Source organism: Hydractinia symbiolongicarpus, chromosome 9 (assembly GCF_029227915.1).
Source record: "Hydractinia symbiolongicarpus strain clone_291-10 chromosome 9, HSymV2.1, whole genome shotgun sequence".
Taxonomy (NCBI): Eukaryota; Metazoa; Cnidaria; class Hydrozoa; order Anthoathecata; family Hydractiniidae; genus Hydractinia; species Hydractinia symbiolongicarpus.
The window spans coordinates 23,038,031-23,048,789 of record NC_079883.1 but is presented as its reverse complement, the minus strand read 5'-3'; the positions used below and the strand labels follow the sequence as shown (position 1 = coordinate 23,048,789).

The 10,759-nt window shown below is 35.2% G+C and overlaps 2 protein-coding genes across 7 annotated transcripts; both read left to right on the top strand.

Moving 5' to 3' along the window:
* Positions 1-513: 513 nt before the first annotated feature.
* LOC130657493 (caspase-3-like) lies at positions 514-1,859 on the top strand. Its single transcript, XM_057460487.1, has one exon. The coding sequence runs from the start codon at positions 595-597 to the stop codon at positions 1,603-1,605; it is 1,011 nt and encodes a 336-aa protein (XP_057316470.1). The 5' UTR covers positions 514-594; the 3' UTR covers positions 1,606-1,859.
* A 1,418-nt stretch (positions 1,860-3,277) lies between these two features.
* Positions 3,278-10,140, top strand: LOC130657490 (RNA-editing ligase 1, mitochondrial-like). Of its 6 annotated transcripts, none has more exons than XM_057460481.1 (6): positions 3,278-4,255; positions 7,314-7,650; positions 8,211-8,348; positions 8,518-8,676; positions 9,068-9,214; positions 9,448-10,140. In XM_057460481.1, the coding sequence occupies exons 2-6, from the start codon at positions 7,320-7,322 to the stop codon at positions 9,720-9,722; spliced, it is 1,050 nt and encodes a 349-aa protein (XP_057316464.1). In that variant the 5' UTR covers positions 3,278-4,255; positions 7,314-7,319; the 3' UTR covers positions 9,723-10,140. The 6 variants fall into 6 exon arrangements, with proteins under 6 accessions (XP_057316464.1, XP_057316463.1, XP_057316462.1 ...); XM_057460480.1 differs by having other exon boundaries at positions 3,280-4,076; XM_057460479.1 differs by lacking the exon at positions 3,278-4,255 and adding an exon at positions 4,470-4,493.
* Positions 10,141-10,759: the final 619 nt, after the last annotated feature.

Sequence of the window (10,759 nt, the reverse complement as noted above, 5' to 3'; positions counted from 1 at the left end):
AGGAGGATGATCAACATGATTTATAAGATACATTTTGAGGTGTAAAATATCCTGGGTATCTACTTCAAAGCAAAAACAGGCATTTAAAGGTGTTACTCATCCTCGTCCCTAGGTCTTATATCTAAAACCAGAAAGGCAGGGAACGAGGTTGTTTTATCCGATATTGATGTCCAGTACAAGACAAGACTTTCTTGTTAAATTCAGTTGTGATAAGCACCTGAAGTAACTTTTAATTTTAGAAAAAACAAATTCCAAACAAACTTAGTAACCATTCGCATACTTGGAGGTCTTTTTAAACAAAGAATAATGAAAGATCACAAGACATTTCTATGTACATTTTAAATGTCGATTTTTCTTTGAAGTTGTTTTTTCTCATTGACAATTTGCGGTGATAACTAAGAAAAGCTTTGTTGCTAATATAAACAACGAATTTCCATGAAGCTAAAATCTCGCTAGGGGAACTCCCTCTATAAAAAGATTTTTCCAGCAAAACACAGGGGAATTTTTTGAAAACATCTTTAGTATAAATATGGGCGAAAATAATGAAGTGGATGACGATAAAGTTTTAAACACAAGCAAAGAAACACATAAAAAATGAAGAAAACAGCTGATGCATTATGCACGAAAAACATGTCTGACAACGAAAAAAATGACACAAGTGACGATACCTGCGACATATGTGACGTGTCACCAGCTAAAGACACAGGAGATGTGTTTGACTCGCCTGCTATTAAAGAACCTGAACATGATGTGTACGACTCGCCAGCGAAAATATTCAAGAAAATAAAAACCAATCATACTACATATTATCCAGATCCCGTTGAAAAAATTCATCACTATCCAGAGCAAGATTCGGAGTTTGTTTATAACATGAGTAAAATTAAAGGTAATGTTGTTATATTCAACATGACAACTTTTCAGCGCTCAACTGGTCTTGATCCGCGAGAGGGGAGTGACAAAGATGCCGAGGAAATTATAGACGTTTTCATAAAACTTGGCTTTATCGTCGACCGATATGATAACATCAGCAAATTGGAAATGATGGAAGTTGTTGAGTCAGCCGCCAGCAATGCAAAAAAATTTAGTTGCTTTGTTTGTTTTATTCTTTCGCATGGAGAAGATGGTATTGTGTTCGCTCGTGATGGAAGGGTACAAATAAAGAAACTTACAGGTGTTTTTGAGGGGTCTCATTGGAATGGAAAACCAAAATTGTTTTTTATTCAGGCTTGTCAAGGAGATGAATACATGGACGGTGTTGATTGTGTTGATGCTCCGGGTAGGCAAAGCAAAACGATTACCTTGCCTAGCCAGTCTGATTTTCTGTATGCCTACTCGACAGTGTCGGGGTTTTACTCGTGGCGAAACACATCGAACGGTTCATGGTTTATTCAAACGCTGTGTCAAATATTGCGACAACACGCGCATGAATTGGACTTGTTACGAATGTTAACGCGCTTGAATTACTACATATCCGGGCGCAAATCCAACACGCGTGAATCAGAAACAAACAATAAAAGACAAATTGCTAGTATAGTGAGCCAACTGAGGAAGGACTTATACTTTTTCCCGCCAAATGGACCAATTGATATAAAAAATGCTGTTTAAGAAGTAAATGTAAATATACATTTTTTTTGACATTATTTTTTAAAGTTGAACAGTCGCTATACTTCTGATAACTGTAAACATTCGACAAGATCGTGCAGCGAGTTTGTTTCTAAAACGTTGTTTCAAGCAATCATGCTGTGGCTGAATTTGACGATAATGTTTTATTAAGAATATTTTATTAATTTATTGAATATGACTTTATATATAAATATGTATGAAACAGATATGTTTATAATACAAACGTTTTTGTGCCATTTTACCTTTTCCTACCAAGAATCAAGGCCATACCATTAGTAACACGCGAGAAATTAAAACGTACTGAAAAATTGGGAAAATGACCATTTTCACATGTGTGACGTCACTTCTAATCCCTATGACGTCATCAAATTACTTTTTTCACCCAGATTGAGTTTGTACTAAGATATTCTCCAATTGAGCCAAGTGTCATCACTTAAGCACAAGCGCTTCAGAATTTATGGCCCGCGGGTACTTTGTGCCCCCCCCCCCAGGGTTACAAGAGCCAAAAAAGCTCAGGTATAATAGGGTTTAGAAGCAACCTTATTAGAAGGTTGTGTCGACTTGAGGTCAAAAGGGCGTTCAATACACTTTATGGTTCAAAACTTTACCGAAAAAGTAACAAAATTTGCTAGGAGAAGAAAATTTGCACAAATATAAATTTTGATAACAAACTATATCCTTCATAGAAATGCTGCATTTGGGATAGAACAGACTACTTAGAAGAAAAAATCCTACGTATCGTGAACCTCAAACATTATGAAGCAAAGATTTATTTATTTATCGCGTGAAAATTAATATGAGATATGGTAAATTTGTCTGACAACTGACCACACATCGTGGTAAAAAAGATACTTAATTAAAAAGTGAGCACTACCCACGAATTTTTTCCTATTTAGAATCGGTTTACGGAAAGCTCGGTTCGTTACCTTTCTTACCTGGGGCTCTGTTTTTAAAACCTATTGATTCTGTGAAAAATTCTGCCTTCAAAGACATTTTTTAGGATAGAAGAAAAATCATTAAAATTTCTACCTTGCCATTTTTCTTATTTTGTTTTCATAAAGAAGTGTGTCAGCATGGAAATAAAGTCATATCAAATCAACATGCGGTAGATTTTAAAAGGACAACATGAATAAGTTTGCAACTTATCGCATCACGGATGATTTGAATGAAAACAAAAGAGTTCAATCTCCTTCTTTATTTTTACCTCCATGATGGTAGGCAAAAATATCAGGGCACTTTATGTCGTCTTAGGTAAAAGGCCCTTTTTGTAGATGAAAATAAAAATTTCCCCGACATTGTGTTTGTGAAAGATTATTTCTAGCAACTTATTTTAAATGGTTTTTATACAATCAAACCTATCTATAGTGGACACGATTTATAGCAAACACATGCTTTACACCAATCCAACACAACGGCCGCCCTCGAGATTGGAAGTTTAGACACTAATTATACATTTTCTCAGAACTGCGCGAACGTTATCCTATGTAAAGCAGTTCGTAGAAGTCTAGAGCGGCAGCGAAATTAATGGATCTGAGTTTAATCATATTAGACGATTTTATGCATTAAAATTGCAGAAATTGACGCAATTTGACATTCATGATTTTTTCAACATTGTTATGAGCTATTAAAAGAAACTTGCGTTCTGTGAAATGTTTTTAACGTATGAAATCTCGTGATTATAGATGACGTTTCTCAGAATGATAATATTTTCTTGACGTGATATTTAAAGCGTCTATGTAGCCGAGATCTGGTTATAGCGGACACTTTTTCAAGGAACTTGCGATTGTCTGCTATGACGACTTTGACTCAACCTTGATCCCAGGGCCGGTAGCGATTTTTGATATGAGGTACGCGTTTTGATATGAGGACCAGGACCTTGAATCGAGGTTAAACTTTAGCTGTGGTGGAATCTGATAAAATCGAATCATACATTCTTCAAAATTAGTTGACAACTCTTTTCCAGGAAAGCCTCGACGTTGACGTGGATTATAAATGTGCTTAAGCCAGTAAATAACACACATGTCAGCTACATACATTGGGAAAATTTTCATGATACTGCCATGACGTAATAGAGCAATATTTTACTGTTCCGGTAGAGATTTCAAGCGAGTTGATTTGTTCGATGGTTTTATAGAATGGCTTTTTCCGTGTATTTAATACTAATTCAAGAAAAATACCATGATAAACCATTGTTGGTCAAACATATAACAAGAGAGTTTGTGTGTTTGTTTGTTTGTTTGTTTATAGATTCTATCGTAACGAACTCGCTCTCCTCCTTTGATGTTTTGTACTTCAAATTATTCAAAATGTCGTTACCAATCATTTAATGAATTTCATTAAGCTTCGGGCCGTTTGTTTTGGTTTTACGCGTCGGTTTAGAGTCCTAGTATAAACTTTCATGTTTTTACATTACACAAGATAAATCATATTTGCAAGATTCTTTTGAACTGTAGGTAGGTGTAGAAAATACTGAATATTTCACTTTGCATTTATTTATTTATTATTTTTCAGAGTGTTATTCAACTTCTCCATTTGTTCAAGAAATAATACTCCTAAACCATGTCCCAAACACATCACATCTGAGGAGTTGGAAAAATAGTCTAAAAATTCGTGTGTATATAGTTGACGGAAAGTATGTTCATATATTCATAAAAAATGTTCTCACAGTCATCAACTTTCTTTATGTATTTTTTTTTCTGTGTTTATTCTGGTAAACTCTACAAACAAGTTTGAGGCCAAGGAGAGGTTCTCATATAAGCTGTGTGTACTGATAGCCAACCTAGCTCCTAGAGCTTTTTTATCGTCTAGATTTTCAGAAGTCGTGATAAGGCAAAAAGCCTTGGCTACTACTTTCTGGAAGGATGATAGAGGTAGAAAGAAATTAGGTGGAATATTTTTATGTTGATTTTTTGTTTGGGTTTGTTTAAACCTCGTTCTGATGAGAAAAAAGAAGTTTGTTTATATTTACAATTTTTATATTTCTCTCCTTGTTTACGAAAATATACAACCACGTCCCCGAACTTCTTAGGGTTCTTTTTAGCATTGGGATTGAAACTGAAGAAGACGTTGATGTATTGTGGATGTAAAAAATATAATAACTTTCGTTATTAATAACTCTCGTTCAATAATAACCTCTTTCAACTGAAAGTGGGACAACATTTGAAAATGGGTTTAAACAGTTGAATCAGCCCACGGCGAGTTAAGTTTTAAAAAAAAACAAAGCGAACTGGAAGCTGGCATTACATTATTTTACACATAGTTTCATTTTGAACAGTTATGAATCCTGATATGAATATACTTGAAAGGCGAAAACACATATACAGAAACGATACTCTGGCCAGCACTCTACAGCAGACAGTCTGCAAAGTTTTTACTCTTGTGCACGCGTAAGATAGACGAGTTTTGCTAATGGTTTTTTCTAGCGCGCATACATAACAGAATAATACACGTCAAGGCCAATGAAGATGCCGAAATTCGTGGAAAATGGTTGCGCAGCAACAATTAGACATTTCGAGAGAGTGAATTTAATCCAACTTCGTCCCCAGTGGCTTTTTCCTTTTTCGACATCGAGGTCAAGTAAGCGCTAGCGGCTTAGACATAGGCACAAAAACCGGGGACGAGGAAGTCCTAAATCCTAAACATCGAAAAATAAGTTGTCGACAAGTGTTCAGTTTATAAAAATTGGGTGTTTAGAACTGTTGAAAATATAACCTTTAGAACATTTACATCCTCTGTGAATAGCGAAAGAAAAAGACAACCTCGTTTTCGGATCCTTCTGAAATCACAAGCTAAAGGGACGGGGGAACGAAGGGTGAGAGAAAAGGAAGAATGAAATGTAAAAACAAATTAAAGTAAAAAAATATCATCAAAATTCTAATATAAGATATTTTTCTTTTATATATAATTTTTTTTTTAGTTATAATTCTTTATCTCAGTTATAATTTAAGTACCCAGTGAACTTGCAAAGACAGAAAAAAATTATTCGACATAGAATATGTTCCAACCATTTCCCAGCGCATTTTGCCTTGTTGATGAAGTTGATAGCGGCGTAATAACGGCCCCAGGGGCCACAAGACCCTGATGACAAGGTTGAAAATGTTTGACTTAAAGGAATAAGTTTTTTTCCTTATATCTCTTCTCTAATTCAAACATTTAAACAAACAGAACAAGGTACACCAATATCTATTCGAGATAATACGATATACGAGGAATTTCCTGTACAAAATTTTAATTAAAGTGAAAACCCTAGTCAAACTAATACAATACGTATGATATACGTAAACAAACTCGCGAATAAAGTTTACAAAAAGCTGTCTATCAAATTGTGATTTCTGTTACGAAGTTAGACACGACATATTTTGTTATTCGGATAGGCAATAATATTTGTTACGCATTATGCAAAAATTGATTTGTGAGATCTTCTTGAACGAAAAATTCCTCGAACGTGAAGCCCAGAAGAGGAATTCAGAAAGTTAATGGCCGATAAGACTTTGTTTCTCTCTTACGTAATGTTGTAGAAGTTTTTGCAGACTACTTTCCAGGCATTTGGGAGACCTTAATTCTGCCTACATTCACTTTTGTAAACTTTGGTGGAGACACTTTTACTTTACCGGTTAGTTAAAAAATAATTACCAAGATGAGATTCGAACACATGACTACTCCCGTTTCGGTGCTCAGAGAGGCAAAAATTTCCATTCTTGTGGGACACATTTGCGTTTTAATACAAGCTCACGAGCTTGTAAAAAGCTAAAAAATAGAATTTTTGAGGAATTTTTAAAAGAAAACAAATATTTTTGAGTACGAGGTTGCTAATCACATTTGCTAAATTTCATGCTCAACAAAAGCAAGGAGTTTTTGCACGGTTTTCAGCTTCTGGAAATTTTGACAAGTTTACAATGTTTCTTTCCGCTTGACTTCAGATAAATTACAACAATGATTTTAAATATATTTGAGATTTTAAAAGACGAATTTACTCCATGATTCATGTGAATATTAAGTAGACGCGATAATCAAGTGAAAAATTTATCGAGAGGTTGCACTCTTCACGTGGTACGTAACGTTAAAAAACCTTCATTTTCTCACTTTCCTATAAAATTGCTTGATAACGCCATCCTCGTTTCCAGGAGTTTCTATTTAAATCCCTGGGAATGAAGGTGTATATCGAATGATTTAGGGGGGGGGGGTCATTTTCTTATTATTATTATTTACCCAGAATAGCCTCTTTAGTTCCTAATAGAACGGTTATCAATGAGAGTCCAGCGAAGGGGGTCCTAGAGCATTTAAAACTTCCATTTAACCAACGGAAAGCGTGCAAGCACAACAGCCGCTCAACTAGACAACCACCTAAGATATCGATCCTATTCTTATGCTGAACGTTAATCAAAAAGGATCGATTCACAATTTTATAGTCTCTGGCATGACTCGGTCGGGGTTTGAACCCAAGACCTTCCGCACTGGAGGCGAACGCTCTATCACAAGACCATCAGTAGGTAAGTTTGGAAATGACAAGGCCAATATGCGAATCTAGTTCCCCAATCATCAATCGCTGTTTTTGTTGTTGTCTTCATTTCTCAAATTTCAGCAAGAAAGTGGGAGAGGAGGGCACGCTCCTTTGACCCCTTTTCGGTTTCGCCGACCCTGGAGAAAAAAAATTGAGCTTCTAAAAAAGGGTGTTTAATCTTGAATTTTAGAGCACGATGCCAGATGAAGAATTGGAGTTCACAGAATATGAGAAAATGAACAAAGATATTACGAAATTTGAAGATACATCACATTTTTCTAAAGTTTCATGGATGGTGACAGAGAAAATTCACGGCGCTAACTTCAGTTTTCATACAGACGGAAAAACAGTTCGCACAGCCAGAAGAAGAGGCTTGCTAGACAATGGTGTTAATTTTTTCAACTGTTTGACTGCTGACTTTATGAAGAAACAGCCAGAAAAAATGAATGACGCATTTAGGGCTGTTTGCAGTTTGCATCCAGAAAAAGAAATTGTACAAGTGTCTGTGTATGGAGAGCTATTCGGAGGTAAGTGTTATAGCTTACTTAATGAGCTGTTTTATTGATGACTAGTCGTTAACCCATTGAAAAATCGACATGGATAATCCTGCAGCGTATTTACAGAAGTGCACAAAAGAAATGAATTCTTTCATTTAATGCCTTCTCAAATGCGTATGGTCATGTTTGTGGTTGTTCCCTCGTAAAACACTCATCTTTGGGTGCACACATGCCTCTAACCCTCACGCTTTCAAAAGTTGGAGGCCGGCTGCTAGTGATGCAAAAATACCCTCTAAAGTTTAATGCAGGAAAATATAAATGGTCGAAGACGTTCAGTTGAGTGAAGTCACACCGCTTTCGTAGGAACCTCAGTTATAATAATACCCTTGGAAACTTAAGAGACAATCCCGGAGAAAATGTTAGATACACTACCCTCTCACTTATCTTCGTTCAATTTTCGCAATGGAGTCTGGTCATGATTTGATTTTTGCATTTTACGACAATTTAGCAAAAAAAAGCTTTCTCTCTTATTTGTAAAGTATAACAAAGTTTAACTGTGGTAATTTTGAAATGTTTACTTTTCCCTATAGGTAAATACATCGTAAACGGTAAAGCTCTTCATAAAAAAAATATAGGTCCGATACAACATCAGGTCCAATACAGTCCAAATATTGAATGGAATGCTTTTGATATCTCCTACAGAACTAAACAAGATTTGGATCAACAGGGTATGGCTGTAACTTTCCAATTTTTGCTGGAAGGATTCAATGGGAATGCAAAAGTGTCACTCCTATTAAATGAGCTGAGTTTTTTTGCTATTCCATTAGCCTCGACGAATATAAATATATATAAAATTTGGCAAAACACATTATCTTGTTCACTCCCTTTTTTTTACAGCATACGTTGACGCTGATGCAGCATTAAAGATTTTTGATGACCTTGGCATCCTATACATCAAGCCGCTTTTTATTGGACCAATGAATGAGGCGCTAAATTATAAACTTGGTTTCGACTCTACTATACCTTCGATATTAGGATTGCCTCCCTTAGAAAAAGGTGGGTTCCTATTTGGTCTGAATTTTACCTAAAATTAGCCAAAAACAAGTCCAGTTCTTGCAGTGTACTCTCTCTAACGCAATACTTGCAAGGAGTCCCTCTTGATTTTGATTTGATGTAAATAAAGAAAGGATATAGGGGATAAAGCAGCAAGACAACAAGATATCTGTTTGAGAAAATAGAAATAGCGAGTGTTTGAGATAAAGGAAGTAAAGTGCAGTGTCAATATATTCGTGCTGAAATTTTCTTATAATACCTACCTCATTAAAACGATGAGGGGACAAAAATTCGGTGCAACTTTTTAGTCGGTAAAAACATAAACACGATCCAATATCTGGAAGTTATAGAGAGACATGGGAACGATATTGGATTATATGCACTGATTTTTTAGGAACAAATAAAGCAGAAGGGATTGTTGTCAAGCCGGTGAAAAACTTAGTTGGTACAGTGGAAGGAGAAAAACAGCGAGTAATCGTAAAAGTGAAATTAGAAGAGTTTATTGAGATGTGCAGAATACCACAACCTAAAGAGAATAAAGGTAGGTCAGCAAACTCGTTCCCAGGAGTATTTGAACTCCGAGGAACACTAGTCAACTTCGTTCCTAGGAGGTTCTTGACAAGTAAGCGCTAGCGGCTTTGACATCAGGCGCCCTCGTTCCCAGGAAAGAACGTCTATTCTTAAATTAAAAAAGGCAAAAACCCCTGGAAACGAGGGTGCGGCGTATGTAAACACCCCATTGCTACATAACAAGCTATTATATTTTTTTTTTAGTGAAAGAACGATCATTACAAGCAAAGATATTTGACTACGCAAACAAGATGCGCTTGATCAGTGCAATATCTAAGATTGGTGCTCCTAAAACTCCTGAAATTGAAGAAGAAATACGCGAAGAATTTATGAACGATGTTTTTGTAGATGTTAAAGAAAACGAAGCACTGCAAACACAATGGGAAAGTGCGGATGAAGAGACAAAAGTTAAAATAAGAGATATAATGAAAAGAAAAGTAGACGGTTTAATAAAACAATACAAGCAAAATGATAGCTGATAAATCCTTAACTTCATAAATATAAAAAAAACAAATATTTATTTGTCTAAATTTTAATGACGCGTTGTTCTCAGGTCATTTTGTATCTTTTTACATATCATCGTGATGCTGAGAGCCTGGGAACGAATTTAGTTATCTATCGAGTGATACGTATTTTTTAGGCCACTGGTTATTATTTTCAAAGGTATTAAAAACGAGCGGGACGAGACCTTTAAATGTACCGAATTGATCATGTACCTTTAAAACTTACCAGTATACAGATGCGGTATAATCAGTGCCATAGAAATGAGGCCGTTTAAATTTAAAGACCAGAATATGTAAGACGGGCAATTCCTTCGAATTTTCAGCGACTACAATTTGTATATTATCGTATTTTGATGTTATTTATTTAGTCGAGGTAATAAATAAGTAAATAACATTTGAAATTTTTTTGTTTAGTTAGCTCTCTAACGCAATTGAAACATGGTGGAACAACAATTGACATTAGTCGAAACAAACTGAATGTCTGCGTACTTGGCAGACTAGATATTCAATTCGATTCAATTTACTTTATTTGCTATAAAAAAAGTGGGTATAAAATAACAAAATAACAAGTTACAGTTATAATTCGATGGCTGGAGACCAACACAAATAGCGAGGCTAATAACACCGTGAATTCCATCAAAATGGCACAAGTAAAAAGCGCAGTGTACATTGAAGGCTATCACAAAACGAAAAAAATATGATAGAGGTATAAAATATATGATAGAGATATGGAAAATATGATAGAGATATAAAAAATATGATAGAAAAGTAAAAAAGATTTGGAAATATATATGGAAAAAATATTTTATCTGCTGTGGGTCAAACAACACTAGCGGGAATATCAAAATATAAAAAAACCTCATCAACTTATTATTTTGCATGGGCGTTTTCTTCTACGAAGTTTAGCATCATGATTCATAGTCATGAAGAGCATATAAATGATTGACTAGCAAATAAATTATTTTCCTATTGGCTTAATGTGATGCAATAAAATTATGCCAACGTTGCAATAT